This window comes from Silurus aristotelis (assembly GCF_946808225.1).
Source record: "Silurus aristotelis genome assembly, chromosome: 11".
In the NCBI taxonomy this organism is placed as follows: Eukaryota; Metazoa; Chordata; class Actinopteri; order Siluriformes; family Siluridae; genus Silurus; species Silurus aristotelis.
The window spans coordinates 13,556,304-13,578,581 of NC_139584.1; the positions used below are offsets into that span (position 1 = coordinate 13,556,304).

Consider the following 22,278-nt stretch of genomic DNA (forward strand, 5'->3'; position numbering starts at 1 on the left):
CCTGTTGTTTGTTCATCAGTTAAATAGCAGAGCCTGAAAAGTAAGATCTGTCCTTGTGAACCCTTGCATGTTGTTACATGTTTTTAAGGTTATAAGTGAAATGGACAGATTTGTTTGATATTTACATTAACAGATTAAAATGTTAATGTTGTCATTTGTTCATCAGCTTAAAGAAAAAAGTGGAATCTTTTGTTGGGGAAAATTGTTTGCATTCTGCTGTTTTTTGCATTTAAAAACGCATACAACTGATTGTCACATTAAATAAAGCATGTTTGCTAGTGTGTTTTAATGGGGGTTTTAATTAAATGTTAAAATAGGAGTCTCCTGAAAAGGCTGGGAACCACTGCTCTAGAGATTGCTGTATACGGGGAAATTCTAGGAGATCGACCGTTTCTGAAATCTTTTGATGGGTGACATAGAGCGCAAGTAGGAAGGTGATTCATTCTGATTCTTTCACATTCATTCTTTCACTATAGCCTTTGGGAGACAAGCAAATACTCCTACAAGTATGCTAAGCAAGGTTTAAATAGGTGCCAATTCCTACATAATTACTTATTCAAGCAACCATTGCAGATATGGTGATTTTGAGACAGAATTAATTACAAGATCAGATTGTAGTGTTTCCACAGAAATCTTTTTATTAATTACACCGTTAAATAGACTAAAGTTCTTGTAGATTATCTTAAAATATAATCTAAAAAAAATATTGATTTCACTGCACAATTCTTTGCATAAGAACTGGCACAAACACATTCCTGACTTTCATGGTTACTGAAAACTATTACCTCTACTATCTCTGAAAAATTAAAGACTAACATTCCCAAAAGAAAATGTTTCATTCTACAATAATTTTAAATAGAAAACAAAGCAGGATCCGATTGAACAGCATGTTAAAACAATTTATTATTTGCTAGATTCATCACATGTACAAAATGAACAGAACATTGAGTTACAATATAAAAATGTATACTATGGCCTGTTTATTTATTTGTAGTGATGTTATTTACATGGCTTTTAGGTTTGGCACTTTAAAAGACCAAAACTAGTTGGAACGTCAATGATCAGCATCTGGCAATGAGACTCCAGATAAAAAGCCAGTTTAAAACACAATTCCTCAGTATAAGTAAAAAAGGACAGGACTAAACTCCTTCTCAAAACGTAAGGAAATGAATAAAAACACAACAAAAACTACTTATACATTAAGTCATATTCCTTAATTAACTTCACACTTCAGCTAGTTAGATCTCATGCATCTTGCATCAAAACCCATGCGTTTTACCAAATGTTCATATTAAACATTTAATATTACACGACAGCATTCTGTTATGAAGCATTTCTCTAACCAATAAAAAGATAATGCTAGTAAACAGTAACTGACTGACATCATTTTGTAGAAAGAATAAATACACTTTTATACAAATTTCATAGAATAAGCACCATGCACCAAGCAAACGCAGCTCTGTTAGCACCTACATTTATAGCACCTTACTGCTGAATGGACAATTGGATTCACAGATTGTTTTACCATTTCATAATTTGAACAAAGCACAAAATTGTTGGTGTGATCCGATTACACATTTAAAATACAGTGATAATGGTAGACTTGTATATGTTATATATATATATATATATATATATATATATATATATATATATATATATATATATATATATATATATATAGATATATATCTCCTCTTGTGGGCACTTATGGTTTTGTAGGAAGTTGCCTTTTTTCCTCTTTATATTTAGAAAAACTAGTCATTAGTAATTGTTATCAGCACCAAAAGCTTAAAAAGTAAAGCTGTCAACTTGACGAGGTTTATCACTTATTCTAGTTTGATTTCTTCAAAACTGTACTGGGATTTGTACTATAAAAATAGAATACATTAAACATTGTCAAGACAACCAGCGATGGTAGTGTAAAAGCAGTATGTAAACTGAGACAGAAAATGCATTATGTCCAAAATTCATGATCCTAAAAAATGTGAAAATTCCTGACCGGATAAGAGTGCCTATAACCCCATCTCACTGTTATTCATTAGCGTATGAATAGGTAAACAGCATCTCTTCAGACAATGCACCAGTCACAGATTATAAGTGAGGTAGTGGAGTGGGGTTTCAGTGGCTCTCTCTAGCACAACATTTTCATTAAGACAGTCTAAACAACAGTAGCTCAACAGTACATAAGATGTATAAAATAGAACCAAAAGTGTCTGTGCATTCTGAAGACCTTGATCAAGCTAGAAAAGAATCAGATGACTTTAAAACAATAAAAGTATGTCAAAAAAAAAAAAAAAACTTTCTGAGGTCAAAGTTTGCAAAGCACCAAAAACATCTAAAAACTCATTAAAATGCTAAGAAACAAGAATCTCAAGGTTGTTTGAGAATAGTAGTTAAAGGATAACTAAGACTCGCATGCGAAGTAATCCTTCAGTGGGGCGAATAAGTGACGAATCACAGGAACACTCCAGGAACGCCCCAAAACCTTCTGCCTCTGGCCTCTACCCATGTTGTTCACATCAGTGTAATGCTTAGGGAAGCCAAACACCCTGTGATACAAAGATTGCATTTACCCACGATGTAAAAGATATTGAAATGTTCTGCAAAAATAAATAAATAATGCAAACACATTTGAATTGATTTGCATCTGCAGCTGACTCTGTGTTTCTCGTATTGTTCCTGCTCACCTTTCCATCTCTGTACACCAAAGGTAATCCTCCTTCCCGTTCATGGTAACAGGAAGAGGCCCCATTTTCCCTTGCTTAATGGAATTCGATTTTGTTGTGATGGTGCGAACTTTATTAAACTGTAGAAACAGTGACGGTTATAATTACAATGACAGGACAAGTCAATATGTACATATATGAATATAAATATTTGCTATCAACACATTGTTTTCTAATTCTCACCTGAGCAACCCGACCAACTTCCAGGCAGTCCTGCAGATCAACTTTGTCATTTAGGGATATAGCTAGTGGTCTGAAAAGATAGATAGTGTCATATTTTGCTATATGTTATAACTATATGTACAGTGATATTCACTGGAAAAGATTGGATTTTGCCTCAGGACTAAATACCTGTTCATCCCAGGTAGATTTCCCCAGAAGTAGCGAGCTCTGTGAGCGGGACTCACTTTAACAGCATCGATTAGGATCGGATTACACTAAAAGAAAAAAAGAAAAGGGTAAAATTAACAGAACATTACTTCGAAGAACCATTACAGACATATTTACGAGAATCAAAAAAAAAATATATATATATATATATATATATATATATATATATATATATATATATATATATACACAAGAAAATTGTCTGTAAACCATAAGAGAAAATTACAAGACCTGTAAGAAAAGTAACAATAATAGAAAAATAGATAATTAAAATCCACTAATTAATGAATGGAGCCCAATTTGTAATTACGCAGTTTGGTTTCAACAGATGACTATGAACAACTTTTCAACAGTAAGATGTTACATGTACAGTGAGCTCCAAAATTACTTTCAACTATCATAAAGAACTGCAAAAAGATTGCATAAAATAAATATTGCACATTTCCCTTTTTCACACAAATAAATAATATATAAACAATTAAGATGCCTTTAAGTTTAATTAATCTGTTAGCCTTCGCCACAGATTTTTGGGACTCACAGCTGAAAATGCCCCACCTAACTTCAAATGTTAACAGTTCCTGATAAAAGTGGGCTACATACACAATTTAAAAATTGTCCAAAAAAAAAAAAAATTTTTTTTTTTTTTTAAAGAAGACTTCTTTAAGCTTTTTTGTGAATTATTCAAAGTTGATATTGCTCAAAAATATAAGTTATAGAAAGTTATGAATCATGTACAGTGAAAAACATATGAAGATTTTTCTTCATATATAAATATATGAAATCAGTCCTGAAGCAATCCAGAAAAGTAATGGGTTAAAAGCCACATGTCTCATGAGTCTATATTTTAAATTGAATGAAGATATCATAAAAAATGAGATTCCTACAAACATTTATCTGAGACTATGTCTGGTTCGCCCCTCCCGGCCCGACCCAGCCCAAATTTTAGGACTCACATCTGAAATTCCCTACTTATATTTAAATGTTAACAGTTACTGATAAAAATGTGCTACATACCCAATTTAGATAAGAAGACACATTGCACTTTACTGTCCATCATCACAGTTGATATTGCTCAAAAAAATTTTAAGTTAAAGATGATGACGTGCCATGGATATACATTTTCTGCATTGAACATTATTTTTATTTCATATATAAATACATGTAAACAATCGATAGTCCCGGGTTGAGAGCCACATATCTCATGAGTTTATATTTCAAATTTTATGAAGATTTTCATGACAAATGAGATGCCTACAAATATTTATCTGAGACAATGGCTGATCCTTTTCTCCGTCCCCCTGTTTGAGAGCCACCTGCTAAACTCAGGTGGCCATCCATACTTTATTCATACAGTCTGAATAGAAATGAATGGCTGACTATGAAAGGCGTTTGTTATACATGTTTGGCCATTGATATTGAGTTAGCATTCATATTGATGGCCAGGTAACAAGACAAGCTATTGTTTTACAGTCATGGCCATTCATATTGATGTCCGGCCATTCCAATCCCAACAATACACACACACACACACACACACACACACACACACACACACACACACACACACACTTTTCAAGCATTTCTCTTATAAAAACAAACGGGCAATAAAACGTATTACATCGTATAAAGCTGTAAAGGGAGATATATAATAAGTTACAGATGTTAAATAGGCTTAGATTTTCCATCTCCATGCAGATTTACAAGTCTCTGTTGTTCCTCTGTTGTGTTATTTTCCACAATGCTGCTTTTTTTTTGTAAACAAACAGCTGTTTGTGCAAAACTGAGAGCTGCATTCACTTCCTTGTTTGTCAATGTGCATGTGTGCTGCTTCAACCAGTAAGAGTTTGTAAAGAGTAATAAAACTAAAACTCACACACATGGGGAATAAAATCCTCCCATATATACTGCACTTATTGGCTACATTTTCCATCAATTATTTTGTTTCAATAATGCTACTGGCTGGAAATAAAATGTTTGAAATGATAGGTGGTGATAAGAAACGTCATCCGGACACATGCCTATGGATTGTGGACTCAAGCCCAAGATTCCGCCTCTTTAACTGTTTCTCTTTTCTCTTTTTTTAGTGTGTGGTCTCACTTGTTTTGTAACACTATATTCTACCAGCCATATTTCTTAATATTTGTTTTTTTACCAGTCGTTTTTTTATGCGAAAGTTATTCCGAAATATATACAGACAATACACCAGCCGAAGTTCTGTAAAACAAAATAATAACCATCTAAATCACAACACTATTGTTTGGTCAGAGCAAAAATGCTTTACAGCATGTTGTTCATTGGAGTCTTATATTTCCTAATAAACCAGGATTAGCAGCAGTGGATGTGTTTGTGAACCGTTATTACAATAAATGTATAAGTAGTGCATTTTTTTATGCATGTTTTTTTAAGCATGTACTGCTTACACAAATTCAGCAAATACATTTTTTACGATTTCCATTGCAATACAGTGATCTAAAATCGCTGCTTGAGGCTCAGACCTTTAGAATGATGTATAGTTAGTCATGGTTACTCTTCTCCCTTTTTATTCAATCTATTGCTAAACATCAACACCTGAGAACAATGGGATATTGGTTGCGCTGGAGCAACACCGATGACTAAGCACAAAGTTTTAGCAACAATTGACAACTTGGGCAAGATTTTGTCTGTGAACATGCTTTTTGCTTATATGAAAGCCTTAACATTATAAGACATTTTGTGAGATTCGTATTAAAAACCTACCTCCAAAAAGCGACAAATATCTGCTTTGTCATGTGCGCTCATGGCCACAACATTCTCAAAGAGCCAGAAAAACGGTCGGTCATCATCTTCTTTCGGCCTCATCATAGTAAGCATACGGTAGTACTCAAAAAACAGTCGGCCTGTGCCCTCTAGCAGAGAACAGAGAGATGTGGGGCATTTGGAAATGTCAATTTTTAAGTGTCAATGAAATACAAGATACAGATTATAAAATAAAGAACTATCTTACCAAAAAGGCCTTTTCTGGCTGGGTTCACCATGGACAGATCATTACAGGGACTTCCACCAATCAAAAGGTCAAACGGTCCCCATTCTGCCAGCTGTAGTACAGATAACTAGTCTTAGAAGGACTTTATTAAGCAGTCCACCACTCAGACTGCAGTGTTATGAGAATGTATAATGTGAGCGGTGGTGAAGTTCATAAGAAACTCACATGATCACTTATGTCAGAGTACTTACATGTTTCCTGGTGATGGTGCGCACATCATTGACATATTCAATCTTTCCCTCATGCTTGACCATCCCTACAGCAATGGAGTCATCACAGATCTCAGACGCAATGTAGCGCTCTACCTTGAAGCCTAAATCTTTCAGAACAAGGTAGCCTGTGGAAAAAAAATACAGATTATAATAATATACTTCTAAATCTAAAAAATTTTTCTATTGCCGATATCTATCAAAGCAAAAAAGACAAAAACTGACCTGTGGCAATTCCATCAAAGAGCGATAAAACCTTGATAGGCCGACGCTTGTGAGCAGGAATTGAGGGATAAACTCTGTGTGGTTCCTGTATCAAATAGTAAAATACAGCTTATAGTAATGATACAACATACTTGGAATTTTGTCATTAATTAAATCAATCTAAAATTGTCACATTATTTGTGTGTGCATAAGTGCTGAGAGCACACAACAGTGAGAGTAGATGCAAATGCAGGTAAGAGCATTTATCAGAAAATAAACAGGAAGATAATCCGAATCGACTGAAACTAAAACCGTTAAAAAAATGAACATGAAAGCCGGAAAGAAACAGCTTTGTAATGTCTTTGTAGTCCTTCAGTCTCATCTTTCTTTACAACAATACAATCAAAAGAAAGGAATGAAATGATTTAATAAGGCCATTTAACAAGGCTGTCTTATTTGCTACTTACAAATTCAAAGGCACTGTTATTGGCAAAGAACTCCTGAACACGCACACTCCAGTCTGGTCTGAGCTTCAGCACACCATATTTGTTAGGGGGTAGGCAAATGTAGCAGCTCCATGGATCTACATCTTTTATCTTATCAAATGTGCCTGGTCCAACCAACACATCTATACAGTCTTTGCAGTAACACCTGAAAAAGAAGGTGATGTGTTGAAATCCACAGATACAAGTAGTTCATCAGTTAATTGTATTTTTAAACAGACAGTCTTTGTGTATGTGATTTGCACCTGCAGCAGCTGGAATTGCCACACAAAATGACCTCCTGTCCAGCACAGCAGATAGTACAGTAAGACTGATATCCATCTTCATCATATCTGAATAGAGTCTCTGTAAAATTCTCCTATAATAGTAAACGAGACAAAATATATTTGAATCAGAAACTGCACATAGTTATCTCAGTAGTAAAAAAAATAAATAAAAAAATCATAATGTTTTACCTTGCATTTTAAACAAAGGCTCCCATCAAAGAGTGGATGGAATATTTCAATGTTTGTATTACCACAAGAGAGGCAGAAATCTGTATGCAAAAGAACCAGATATTGACATTTACACACACACAATATTTGACATTGCAAAAATAGTCCAAATTGTTAGCAACTCACCTTCAATTCTTTTCCCTTTTACTGAAAGTTCATGTACCATTTGCTCTGATGAAGGTAAAGAGAAAATGTTATAAGTTAAGACATGCGCTACAAATATGCTGTAGTACAGTGAAACCCCGTTGTACGAGCAACCTATAGTACGAGCAAACGGAGATACGAGCAAACTCGCTCGCAAAATTTTACCCTGTTTCACAAGCAAATTTCGAAGGCACGAGCAAACCCACACTGCCGGTTCCCCGTTTTCGGCGGAGGGTCGCATCAGTCGCTTAGTTGATGACGTATCACTCAGTCGCTCACATTGTTCAGTGCAGCAAAAACGTAACTGTGGCAGCGGGGGCGTGGCTGAGCGGCGGTTTGTGAATGGAGGGCGGGTCCGGGAGCAGATAGGCAGGGGATGGCCTCACCTAAAGTTAATGTGACCTAATGATTGTTCTCTCTTTTCAAGTGATCGGAGGGTGCATTTAAGGAGGAGAGCATGTGTGTGCGTGCGTGTGCGTGCGCGCCAGAGACGTGCTGCGTGGGGCACTAAGTAGACCGACCCAAAAAAATAAAAGTGGCTCCCATATCCATACGCTCTCCCACATTCCCTTTTTTTAGTTTTATATTTTTATTTCACTAGAAATCTTGAAAAATGTCTCCCAAGAAAATCAGTGATGGTGCTGTGAAAACGAAAGTAAATAGAATTACCATGGAAACCGAGGAGGTTACGAGCGTGGTGCGCGTCTCACACTCGCAATCAACCACTATCACATGAGTAAGTGTAAAATTATGTTTATATTACGGTAATTTGCCGTGTATTTGTTTTTAAAAATAGGCTACAAATACTTTTTAAGTGCAGAAATAAGCGATCGAATGAGATCTCGGAACGGATTAAATCACTTTTACATTCATTCCTATGGGGAAAATCAGTTCGAACATACGAGCAAATGGACACACGAGCAATTTTCAAGAACGAATTATGCTCGTACAACGGGGTTCCACTGTATTCATATTTGAAATAAACCTTTGCCCAAGTAAAAAAAAAAAATTTTAGTTAAAAAGCGTTAGAAATCCAAAATGTACCTCTTGAGTACTCCTGAGTTGTGGAAGCTCTGCCTCTGTGAACATATTTTCTTTTGGCTGGAGGTTGATAGTCAGACACGGAAGAGTCTGAAGACTCAACCTTCTGATTGACAGATGAAGCTGTGTGGTGAAAATTGGTGTTTTATTTTTGTTATACAAGTTATATACCATTAAATCGGTTTGTCCAATACAGATTCTACAGATGTAAGAGTTTTACCTTTACAGTCATTAGTTCTACAATCACGCGTTTAAATAAAATCATTACCATTGTAAAACTACCCTAAACGGAAACCCATTAGATAGGGCAGGAGCAGTCAATCCCAATTTGTATTAGCAACTAACATTAATTGTTGGAAAACAATTACTTTAGCTTAACCTGGCTATAAATATGTTTTGTAAAGAGGTTATAAACATTTGTTTGGTTGACTAGCAATGCTGTCCTGTTTTGGAAGATCGCATTTATTTTTTGATGCAGAGTGTATGCTCTGTGTGCTGCTTTCTTCATTCATCTCTGAAAGTTCTGTTTTAATCATGTACATTATTTCTAAAACAAGTCTTTTCATTTTTTAACCAAAAGCCCTGTAGCTAGTCTCCAGTCAGATGAGCTGCCTTCAGATAAATATTTTATATATAGCCATGTGATTGTATAATATAAAACAAAGTTTCTACTACGGAATTTGTCTGAATTATAGCCAGTTTTTCACATGTTGATCTGCTATGCTACAAAAATTCTTATTGTATCCTCCACCATGAACCATGGTCAAGCAAGTGACTATTACTGGATTAAAGGTAAAAGTGTATTTTTTGAATTCTTCACTTAAGAAACCACTTTAGTATTCTGAGTGCTGAATTCTTACCATAAGTGTCTGGAGGTGCAAATCCTTCAGGGCCTGTGGGTTGAAAGCCACCAAAAGCCCAGTCCAGCATGGCCTTTATCTCTTTCTGTTTGCCCCCAACGGATGCAAAGGTCTTTGAGCAACGTTCACCTGCCAACTAGAAACAAAGTGTATAAGCACAGTTTGTTTTGCCCACTCTTTAAGATTTGATATTAAGTTTTATTTTCTCTTACCTCAAGAACTTGATAAATGGCATCTTTGTAAGTGGGGAGACTGGCATATGAATTTGGGCAGAAGCACTTTGCAAATGCTGCAAAAGGCAAAAGCCTCTCTGTAAATATCTGCAAAGAAGAAGAAAAAGGGGTTAACTATATTGGTTCCTAGAAGAGGAAAAACAGGTTCTGCTGGTAAAAAAAAAATGATAGCTAAAAATGTTCAGAGAGATCATAATCTTTTTTTAAGAAATTTTCACACCTTTGAAGTGGATATGATCTAAAGAATATGGTGTGCAAATACCCACTGCTACACGTCGTGAAAGCCATAATTCATACTGTCTTTTATATAGACATTTTTCTGCTGACACGTTAACTAGCTAATTAGCTTCTTACCTGGTAATCAGATATATAAAACCTGTTTCAACAGCCCAATATTAGATTTGTTATATTTTGAAATAAGCAGAAGATCTTAGATTTGTGAGTTCCATAAGTTTTTTTATATGCATTTACATTTAATGCAAATAATAAGATGCTTTAAAAATAGCAGCTAAAATGTACGCTTTAAAGAAATGTTAAGTGAAGTCTGGACTGACTTTTCTTGGAATGCACGGTAAAATCCTCACCTCTGAGTACATGCCATCCCCAAACCATTCCACACGTCTCAGAAATGAGGGAGATGTCTTTGTCATCCAGGGCACCACAAGTCCAGGCCACCATGAGAAACCCTTCACTTTCCCCCACACCAGCTCTCCAATGCTAAATCCCTTCCCATCCTATAGGGAGGAGGCACAAAATTCAATGAAAATATCAACATTACCAGCTTTATATTAGTAGCCACTTGGTCAAAAAATTTTATTCGAAATATAGCATTATAGCATATGCAATACTGTGCAACCGAGACCAGAAGCCAATCGGTGACTCCGGAATTATTCTTCAGCACTTCTTTTAACACTAACAAAATAGAAAAATTACCTGGTACATAGGAACTCTCTTTCCAGGCTTGGGACTTTGTGTAGTGACGCTTGGAAGAGCTTTGTCTTCATTGTTTATTGTCTAAAACCAAGAGAGAAGCAATTTACATGGTGAACTAGATAGAAAAATTGAGACTTCCCATGCAATATGTACAGTCTGAAAGTGTCTGCAAAAAAATAAAATAAATTAATTAATTAAAAAAAACAAGCCTCCAAGAGACACCATTCTACCCCCAACTATGCCTGTTTCCTTTAGGAGTGGGTGAATTGATGTATACACAAAAAATGACATATACACTACATTGAAGAAGCCAAATTGCAGAAACTGACAGAATGTAACAAAGGAAAATTAAAGAGTTGCCAGAAAGACTGAAAGCAAAGTGCCAGTGCTTTAAAATAGACGGAGAATCAGAAGCTCTGTCCAAAGCCAACGGTGCATCCAGCTGACGAGACAAGCGCAAGAAGGAACAGTCAGAATCAGTCTAATTAATCAGCAGGCCAATTAAAGGTGCACTGGTTACTATTATTATTGTTCTTAATAGAAGAATGATGGAATGTAATGATAAAATGTAATTTTTGAAACAGTCTGATCAATGCAAGAGGAAAATGCTATTTTGTGTTGAACTGTATTGGACATCGACGTCATGTTGAAACACTACCCTTTAAAGGTCCATCTGCTCACAAATATTGTGCAGATACTCCTGTTGTGCAGTAAATAAAAAAAAATTTCCAAGGCGAAGAAACCTGCATATTCTGGATGCTGAAGTAGCTACATTTTTCCTGGACAAGAATTCAGATCATAAATAATATAAACTGGCGAAACATTTAAATAAATGGCCATAGCAATAAATCTTGATTTGATAGTTTTTCACGTGTTCATATCTTTGTCATAAATGGACAAGAATATTAAATGTGATTTTAAGATGGTTATCCAGATTGGAGAATAAAGGATGACAGGGAGGGTTAGGGTCCAATACGGAGGCCTTTATCAAAACATGTTGGTCACATTCTGGGAAGCATTGTGAATGTTAGCATAAATGTGAGGTGGGTTCCAGAAGAATGTAAATCCAATGTTTTTGTTGATTCGCTTGTATGTAACTGCAACAGCCCAAACTCTACCAATGCACCTTTAACCACAATTGACACAGCAGAGAATCCTGCCTTTAGCTTGGGCAGTTACATACCGCCTCATCCTTCTTCTCCAATTGGATGCTTTGTGGTTTGGCCCAGGTGCCTGACCCAGCCTGAAAGACAGTGCGAGCCTGTGGCTTTTGTCTCAAACTGCTTTGCCAACCATAAATCCCCCTAATGGAGTCCTGAAGGACAACAAACAAACATACACACCCTCACTCAGGCCAGGCACCTCCAGCAGTCGTGCCAGAGATTGTGGAACAGCCAAAAAGAGATAAGTAATAAAATGTGCTAAAAACAGGAATAATGTTAATAGTGTGTTATGGTAATTAGTTTGGGTAACCATAGAGTCATTATATCTAAAAACAACAAAAAAGTAATTACCTCCTTAGTCCAGACTACATCATCCTCAGTAAAGACTTGATCCCCAACTTTGTTTATATCCATGCCTACAGGAACGGAATTTCAGATTCAGAAATTCAAGTCACCTGCTCTGGACATCTTTATTGTTCAACATTTATAACATCTCAACATCTAGATCAGTAAGAGAATCATTTAGACAGACCACTGACTGCCATTTAATTTGATTAGATCAAATATTTGATCAGTACAGAGTAGAAACACCTGTACATAAAGGTGGGTGAAAAAAAGGTGCTTTGCCATGAAGAGTACATGCTCTGACTGTAAAGAACTTCCTGCGCACACCTGTCTTATCGGTTATCTTCTGCAGTCGCACCGTGCATGGCTTCACTGAGACTGAAAGGTCACTCATCTCTGGAAAACAGCATATTGGTTCTATCAATCCAACTGACTTCTTTTGAGCAAGTCAAGTCTTTTGAGCAACTGTCTGTGATTGGAAGTGTTAATTTTATATTCATATAAAATCACTATTTTAAGGAATTGTGGACACCCTGTTTTAGTGGCACAGCATCCACCTATATCTATAGTTGCAACAAAGCTAATACATGAGAATGGAAATAAAAAATATTATTTTACCAAAGTCATGTGGCTTCTAAAGATTTACTTCTTTGTTGAAAGAAGCATTCATGCTAAACAATAACAAGTATTCTAAGCGCCATGCTGCAAATAGCAACATAGCTGCCATTTACTTTAAAAACTATGACCACAGGGTAGCAGGTGAAAATAGCTTAAAAGGAAGCTGAGAATGTCTGATACCTGCAGGTCTTTAAATTATGTCAATTGATATTATGTAAACATGAAAGAAATAAAGAAATATGTAAATCCTCTACTGTGTTGAAAAGCTGACTGAGATTCTGCATCTGGATTACAGAGAATTTGTCGATTGACACACTGCAATAAGCAAACAAATGATGATGGCCTGTGAGAACACACAAATGTGTGCATTGTGTAATAAGCTATATGGCAATATGTTTTCAACCTACAAAGATGAACTGCAACTAATATTACATAATTGTGACATTCACAACTTCTTCCATGCATACAATCATTCAAAATTTGCTTGCTGCAGCTATAAGACAAACCAGTATGTCCAATTGTTCTTTTACAATGGTCAGATTCAATTTATTCACTTCTTACTTAATGTCTTCTTTTTCCTCCCGTTTCTAACAGGTGTTGTCTTAGTGCTGGAGACTTCTGAGGATGAATCGTCATTAATGGGCTCCATTTCTTTGAGAGTATCGGACTCACTGTCTGCCGAATGGTCATTCAATTGGTCAATATCACCATTCTTCACTGCCTGTGTTTGATGGAGAGAGGGCATATATTAAATAGCTAAATCTAAAAACAGATTGTTAAACTTAATACATTAAGTAAAACATGTACACATTTAAGGTTAGGCTGATTTCAAATACTTATCAATAGATACCTATCAATATTCAGATGCATATCAATATTCAATTATGTACATTGATTATGGAATATATGCATTTTTGTTAAATATGTATAAAGAAAAGCTATATGCGATAATGCTAATATTTCAACAGCAGATTTCTGCCTACCTGAGAAAACACTTTCTCCGCTTCAAGGGGTGGACAGGGCAAAGCTAAAAGATTAAGAACGAGTTTCCTGAACACTGATGTTTCAGCAGTGGTCTTCAGAACAGCACTCCAATGATTCTCCAAGGAAGGAGGATGTAAGCAGTCTGATAGGCCTTCTCCTTGTCCATTCTCAGCAATGCCTTCATCTTTTTTTCCCTCAATGAGCTGGTACTTTAGAAACTCCTCTTTGAGTTGGACAGATACCTCTGGGCTGTCTGAGAGGCCAAATTGTTCACCGAGTTCTACTACACCTTTGCTTGTGACCTTTAACAGTCCCTCTGGGCTTAGAAGTTGAGACATGCTCCTTAAGGTACTATCATTTAAAGGCAGCCCCTTCAGAATGCAAGCTGTAACTGCTTTATAAAAAGCCATGCACTCCTCCTGAAATACCTTCAGAAAGTCAGCCAGCTCTTCTTCCCTCCCAGACAGAAAGGTTTCCACTGCATCCCCACCAAAGCTCAGTTCATTGCTGGGAAGATGCAGCTTTGGGTTCTCGAGCATAGCGGGGTCTTGTTCCTTTAGAAAACGTGCCACTACCTGAGGATGGAGTAACGTTGAAGCATAGGATCGAAGCAGGCCACTTGCTTCTCGTAGGATCTGAACAAGATCTGCACGAGCAAAACCTTCACGTTGTTCCAGATGATCATTGTACGCTTTAAGTGGTGCAAGAGAATAATGAAGAAACATGAAGGCAATCCTGACTTTTGGATCCTCTAATTGAGAACAAATGTGTTTAACCTTGTCATCTTTGTCACTGCAAGAAGTGAAGTAGGAGATCAGGTCTGGCCACATTTCAAGCATCTTGTTAATTAGGACGCAAAAGTTTTTGCTTTTCTGGGAGAGAGAATGGACAGAGCCATCAAGGCCACAACTACCAGCAAACAATCCCATAAGATTGTCATTTTTAGCGCAAAAAGTAAAACAGTGTTCATGGAGATTAACAATAAGCTGTTGAACCTTGTCAGAAAAGGCGTTTACACCAGCATAGCAGGCTGAGTCTGCCAAGCTATAAAGCCCATCAAAACCCACCGCTTTTGGATTGAGTTTCTTCAGTTGAAGTGAAACCTTTACAGAGAGCTCATCATGGGCATGAACATAGAACGCTGCCATGTTGCTCAAAGGTAGCTTAAACCCTTTCAGGGTGTCCACCAAAGACTCAACAATTTCCTCATCTTTGCCTACATGCTGAAAAATATCAAGAATTCTTATGCAATGTTTTGCAGCCTTTTCATCAAAAAATCCCAGAAGTACGACACAGCTGTAGTCCTCTTTTTCACTTTCTTTACCTAGTGGCACTTGTCCATAAAGGTAAACACAATAAGGAACCTGCTTTGCAGTAGAAGAAATGTCTTCTGGGTATTGTAATCCAAGGACATGCCTGGCTATATGCTGGGAGACCGTCTTGCGTGAAGGCAGGCAGTGGGTTTGAATAAAGCGCAACATGAGTTCACTACATGTGAAATCCTTGAACTCTTTTCCTTTTCTCAACGTCTTTAGTTCTTGCATTTTGTGTTTCTGAGACTGCTTATGGTGTTTCAAATCAAGCAGTCCTGATTTACACACAGTGATGTTCAAGTCACAGATTGTACAAAATGCATAGTTATCCCCCATAGGGCTGGGCCTGATCCACTTGAAGGTTTCTTGCCACAGTGGGTCATAAATGATGGTCTCTTTTTTGGTAACATCCACATCTGAGTCAGAATCCTCCACTTTACCTGAGTGAAAAGTTAATTAAGGTTGAATTACGCACTCTTGAATATTTCCTAACCAATTAAAAACACAATTATAACAATATCATTACATAATAGCAACAGGAAATTACATTATAAAAATCTAACTGCATCGTTTGCATCAGGGAGGGGTACCGAGAACCGTTTTTTTTTTTTGTTCCAGTGTGTAATTGGGTTACTACTGGACTACTGATATACGTCTGTGTTAATAGTGAATTAGAAGCTTCTGCTTGCTATTAGTCATACACGTGCACAATCGTTCATGGCGACAAGGTTGAAACGTTCAAAAGTGTTACAAAACTAAGGGACACCAGTGTCAGATGCAATATATGCAGTAGTGTAATAGTGAGCAAAGGAGGAAACATTGATAATATAATTACTTTTACAAACAAAACACACCAACTGAAACTCTCTTGCCTCAGCCTCAAGTAAGGGTAACATTTATTATAAAATAAATCTTTTGTTAGTACTAGTAGTCTTTGGGGACACCATTAATTGTCACCGAAAGTCGACTGCTGGACTATTGGCGAAAATGGCTTCTGGTCCGCTGCCATTAAGAGAGCGGCATCTAGAGGAAAATCACTGATGCCACATGCTGTTTGCATGGAGAGTGCTATATTTATAATTTTATAACTATATCTCTTAATGAATATAATTATATTTATTTAATTGTTGTAATAAAGTTCAGTACTATTTTACATGGACTGTTTTATTTTTATTCAGTATCCATAAAAAAAAAAAACCGGTTGATTAATTGGTTATTAGAACGTACGATCCAATCAAGATACCTGTAAAATCCACTATTGATCGACCTTTAATTCTAAAATCTTGTGATGTGGTATGCTAAGGAAATCTTTCTCTTTGATTTAAAAAATGTGCTTCATGTGCCATTGTCTATTTGCATCAAATAATTTTTGCAACAAATTATAGAAATTATTATTTTATCTCTATCGATAAAAGGTAAATGATACCCATCTCTAGTCTGCAAAAATGGAATTAGTTATAATTTTTGTAACAAATATAATCTTACCAGAGGTATTAGGTTTTGCTGATGATTTGGATCTACGGGCAGCCCGTAAATGGATCTGTGCAGGTGCAATTTCTTGTCCATCACGTGTCTCCTTTGGGTTATATACCTGCCCAGTCATGTTAGCGTTGAAAAATATTCTGAACCACTTCAGAAAAGCAAAATTAGACCTGAATTTTCCTTTTATGAGTTCCTCCACTGGGATAGACTGCAAAAAGAAGCAGACAAAAGCAGATTTTATATACAAATCTACATCATTATGCAACATGCATACATCTGCAAAGAAATTAAATATACAGTAAAGGTAAAGGCATGGTTAGACAGTATGATGGGAAACATACTTTTGTGATACCCATTTTTCTGAATGCATTCTGCAGAAGACTATAGTTGTGGCGAAAATCTTCCTGGTCCTGACACTGAAACTTCACTTTGCTCATGTCGATGGAGCCTGAAAAAACCCAGTCCATCAACTGGCAAAAGCATGCCCCTGCAAAACAATATATTTATTATCATTATTATTTCTTTACTTAATTCAAATCTGCCAGTAGTATTACTTGTAAACATGATTTTACTCTAAAGCTAAACACATACCTGAGCATACTTCTTCGATTTTATTAAACTTAGTTTGCAGTGAACTGTTAAGCCAGCCCAGGAGTTCAAAACGGCTGGATTTGTCCTGAAGTGCTTCTGTTTCCAGGTTAACAGATGTGTCCATGTTCAGGTATCCTGTAAAACAGTCAATGAATTCAAACGTATCACTGAAATCAGAAATTTGAATACTACAAAATACTACATATTTGGTTGGTGACCCAATATTGTGCTTTTTTGCTTATAAAACCGTTGCATAAGAGCAATACCTTACCCACAACCATGCTGTTGCACTCCTGATTGTGCAATATTGCTTTATTATCATGTCGTTGCAATTTATTACATATCAACACACGTTCAACAAAAAAATATTGTGTTGAACATGAAACCAATATCCTATCCTCATCAGTAGTGTTTTAAATAATCTTATCTTGTGCACACAAAATGTAACTAGTATGTGAAAAATATTTCCGGACTATAAAGCACACCCAAATATAAGCCGCACCCACTGAATTTTACAAAAGAAATATTTTAACATAAATAAGCCGCACCTGTCTATAAGCCACAGGTGTCTACACTAATGAACTTTACACAGGCTACACAAGGAAAGACGGCTTTTTTCCGCTATTACTGCATGTGTGCAAGACGAGGATTGTGTCCTTATTATTTTCTGATGCTCATGTTTAAGTTTCTTTGACTAACCCTTAACGCTGTTGCCATGAAAAATAAAAAAGCACGAGTTTTGGAAACCTGTCTGTGCTTATATGATTTCTGTTGCAACTGGAGTTAGTGAGCTTCACCCAGACTCAACGCGTTACAACGACTTGTATCTAAACAGTAGCCAAGAAAGTCATTGTTCACTGTCTTCCTCCTTCCTTTCACAACTATTTCTCTCGAGAGTTTATCTTTTGGCATCGTCGTGCGTTTAAAAAAAACTTTTTTTTTCCCGATGCCGTGCAGCTCAGAACACAGGTGAGGTGCGTTTTTTTCGTTTCCGTTCGGAAATTTCATTGGTCTAATGTTATGGGGTTCAGTTTTTTGGCTTGAAGTTTGTGAAACCGGGAAAAACCCAGGAAAAATTCATAAATTAGCCGCTTCGTTATTTACAGCTTATCTGTTATATCTTAAGTAGACCTACACTTTATTCTATAATAGCCTTTAAATTTATTTACTGTACATATGCTTACATATATACATATATATATATATATATATATATATATATATATATATATATATATATATATATATATATATATATATATATTACATGCTGTAAATATGCTACATATTTATCTCCACTATTGCTACATTTTGCACTTCTGGTAGATGCCAAACTGCATGTCGTTGTTGTGAACCTGTACAATGCAATGACAATAAAGTTCTATCTATCTATCTATCTATCTATCTATCTATCTATCTATCTATCTATCTATCTATCTATCTATCTATCTATCTATCGAATAGGTATTTACACAGAATATTCAAGCATATGTGTGGATAACATAATATTACTGCACTCTTTATTACATCAAGACACATAAAAGTACGTCTCCGGGCCACTTTTAATACAAATTTTGCGTTAAAAAGTGTATATTGTGGTTTCTCCTTCCGTAGTCACTTTGAGTTCTCGTATTTTTTTCCTCTTCTCCCCTTCTACTACACAGCGAGGGCCGAGAGAAAAAAAAAAAGAAAATCTCGCGGGACAAAGTTTTGCCGCGAACTTTTTATGCTTTCACGTGAAGTCCAATAGTTCATTCTGGTCCAATGGGGCAATTTTTGCTTGCAGTAAACTGCTCAGGTTCAGAGAGGGAATAATGCCCAGGGTTTGAATGAAGCCGACCAGAGTGTTCATAAACACATAAACAACAAGCTGGGATATACCGGCTTCTAATAACTCACTGACTTCCTCTCAGATCACTTTTCAGCGACATTTATTCCCGGAAACACAACGGTATTTTCTAAATAATAATAATAATAACAATAAAATAAAATCCTTTTTTGTTGCTTTTCTTTCTCCACAATATCACCCACCCCCCACCACCACCAATCGCTTTGTTTTCGTTTTGTGTTCAATCAAAACCAGTTTACAGTCCATGATCTCTACAGCACCTTTCACATCATTCTTTATAAACACACCCGAGAAGAAATGTTACTTAAAACACAACCAGAAACACAACATTATAAATGCTATTAAAACCCATTGCACTTTGTTTTATTGTATCCACCCGGTTTGATAGCCTTTTGTGTTTGAACTCTCTTTGTGTGTCCGATGCTTGTTTTTGCCTCTCCTATACCACTCATGTCTATAAACCGAGAGATCTATACTACTGCTCGCGCTTTATCTGATTTCATAAAAAGCGATCTGAAAAAAAGTGCAAACACGCGTTTCTGTATAAAACTGAATCAGTCCTACCTCTGCTTGCTCCCGCTCCCCCGAAAGGCCACTAGTATGTACTCTAGAAACTAATATCTAACCAATAGCTGCTGCACAAACCCCCCCTCCCCCCCACGCCGCAGCCGAACCATTTTACAGGATGTGATTGGTAGAGACCTCGAAGTGGGCGGGTCCATTCATGGTGCTAGATTTATACTTAGTTTTATTCACGGTCACGTGGTGTAGCTACTCGAATTACAATGTAGTTGCAACGATAGTCCCTGGACTCTATTGTAGGATACCGTACAATCCTACTCGGTATTTTTAGACACTACAAAGCTATATTCACACTTTAGGGGTCGGGTATAAATTCATTCATGGTTTAATTCGAATAAACACGTGGAATAATAAAAATAATACAAACACGTGAACGTTTGTTTGTCGAATCCGGTCTCATTGCTTGTTTTTTTGGTACATGACTGACTAAATAAATAACCTTATTGAATCTCAAAGGATGTTCAATAGCAAATTTTGTATAATATTTAGTGATTTTTCAGAGCAAAGTATGTTTTTTTTAAGTGAGCTCCGGGTTTCACACTCGCGATGCTGAACATGTTTATCTGTTGTTTTGTAGACATGTTACCGAAACGCACATTTATTTGGGTCCAGTCTAATTTTAAGACGTTAAAAAGTCTTTAAAGTATATAAATTAATTTTATCTTGAAATTACTGCCTTTCCCCCAATGAAATTGTTTGCTCTTATCTAATGACGATATTTGAATTACTTATTGTGTAAAGCATAGTAATCTGCCTTAGAAAAACAATTGGGTTATTGCAAAATCGGTAAATATAAAACACATTATACTGGAGGTAAACATTAAAACTGATTTAAACACAGAAGTCTGTGTGCTCTGTATGTCTTTGCTGATCTACGACGAGTTTTCCGAGGACACGGAAATGGCGACGCGCCCTGCTACTCTATGAGGAAGTGAGAAAAGGAAGGTCGGTTTCAGACGGTTTAAACCCTACAATTATATCAATATCGAAGTACAAACTACAACAAATTTAAGGTCTTTTAATTAATTTTCATTCATTCATTTATTTTCTCTCGCTTATCCGTAATTCGGGTCGCGGGGGCAGCAGTCTAAGCAGGCCCCCGCCTTCGACTGCTGCCCAATCCTCACAGCACCGTCCCTTACGGTCCCTCCTGCAGGTGGTGAGCCCACAGGAAGTTAATTAATTTTGAAATCCCCCCAAAAAATAAATAAAATTCTTTAAACATGTAACTGCATATTTTCCCTGAATGTGTGAATGTTCCTTGTAGTGCACAATAGTAAACACATTAAGTAGACCATTATGCAGATTATAACTTTCTGTGTACTGTATAAGTATATTCTTTAAAAATTCCTAAGTGTTTTTTCTAAAAACAAATTTATAGTAAGAAAATATGGAAGTAAATAAGTAATATTAACTAAACATTTCTGCAACTCAAAGCGATTTCGACTCTTACTAATATGTAATATTCATTACTGTCTCAGTGAGATTTGGTTAAAATGTTCTGCACTCTTTTTTTTTTTTTAGAGCGGAAAAACAAAGATTCCAGTAAAGTTTAGACTTCTGTGGAAAATTATGAAAGAAGACAACGAAGAAACTTGGTAAACTGCATTAAAAGCATTACTGCATCTTAATGACAATAAAGCAATCAACTGTGGTAAACACTAATTAAAGCCAGCAGGATAACCTAATTTGTTTGATAAATTGGTTTCAAGTTTGATAGTTAAGATAGTTTGTTCAAAGGAAAGTGTATTATTTGTTGAATGCATAGTACACAACACCAGGTGTAAGTATACCCATTTTCTACATAATAGTGACCAACAAATGCTCTTTCTACTGTGTGAAGATGGGATTACAGTTTAAAGGCAATCAATATCACTAATCATAAACCTATCTTTAAAAATGTTTAGCAGTTTGGACAATCTTAAATTTTCCAAGAAATCATTCATTTGTAATGCTAAGCCAAATATTTTGGAATAATAAATCAGATTTTTTTCACAATAAAAAGTCAGGTCATGTTTGAGACAATATTTATAGTAATATGCAGAAATACAGATATACACAATTAAATATTTATAAATATATTTTCTTTTTTAAGACCATTAGGAATTATTCTTATGTGCTTCTATTACTTCTACTACTACTACTACTACTACTACTACTACTACTACTACTACTACTACAACACCAAGGATACATTAGTGCTTTACAAATTAGCACAAATACCACACAAACACAAAAGTCAAAGATGACAACTAAGAATGCAGCCTGCAAATGATAAGTGTTATTAGCAAGTGTAAGTGTATGTGTAAGTGTTTCACTTACCTTTAGTAAACAAGGAAGACTGTTTATTGTTTGACCTTCTGTCAAATGCTCCACAAAGATTGAAACACTCATTGGCCAAATCGTATGCTCAAGTTCAATTTGCAATTCAAATCTAGAAAAAAAGCCTTAAAAAATGAAAGTAAAAGGGCACTCCAAGCAGTCCCAGAGGCACGCCCAAGCTACTGTACATTATTCACAATAAGTTCAGTATGGAGCAACACATTTTTTTGACTGTACAACAGATTTCCACTTATTTTATTTTATTTT

At 36.0% G+C, this 22,278-nt stretch overlaps 1 protein-coding gene across 1 annotated transcript; it reads right to left on the reverse strand.

Moving 5' to 3' along the window:
• Window positions 1-878: 878 nt before the first annotated feature.
• On the reverse strand, window positions 879-22,046 carry dnmt3ba (DNA (cytosine-5-)-methyltransferase 3 beta, duplicate a). Its single transcript, XM_083553757.1, has 26 exons — window positions 22,012-22,046; window positions 17,259-17,393; window positions 17,009-17,154; window positions 16,671-16,875; window positions 13,872-15,625; window positions 13,450-13,609; window positions 12,598-12,666; window positions 12,277-12,341; window positions 11,946-12,077; window positions 10,763-10,843; window positions 10,414-10,563; window positions 9,809-9,916; window positions 9,597-9,732; window positions 8,740-8,859; window positions 7,678-7,722; window positions 7,513-7,592; window positions 7,303-7,415; window positions 7,022-7,205; window positions 6,576-6,660; window positions 6,333-6,478; window positions 6,103-6,193; window positions 5,856-6,004; window positions 3,081-3,166; window positions 2,913-2,982; window positions 2,691-2,809; window positions 879-2,552 (listed from the first exon to the last, which is right to left on the reverse strand). The coding sequence occupies exons 2-26, from the start codon at window positions 17,380-17,382 to the stop codon at window positions 2,408-2,410; spliced, it is 4,563 nt and encodes a 1,520-aa protein (XP_083409883.1). The 5' UTR covers window positions 17,383-17,393; window positions 22,012-22,046; the 3' UTR covers window positions 879-2,407.
• Between the last annotated feature and the right edge of the window lie 232 nt (window positions 22,047-22,278).

Bases quoted from the DNA above. Each gene is read 5' to 3' on its own strand.
- dnmt3ba (XM_083553757.1), bottom strand. From the start codon at position 17,382: ATGGACACATCTGTTAACCTGGAAACAGAAGCACTTCAGGACAAATCC. The intron at 16,876-17,008 runs GTATGTTTCCCA...TTCTTTTTGCAG, and splicing joins GAAAAATGGGTATCACAAAA to TCTATCCCAGTGGAGGAACT. The intron at 2,810-2,912 runs GTGAGAATTAGA...CTGTTTCTACAG, and splicing joins AAGTTGGTCGGGTTGCTCAG to TTTAATAAAGTTCGCACCAT.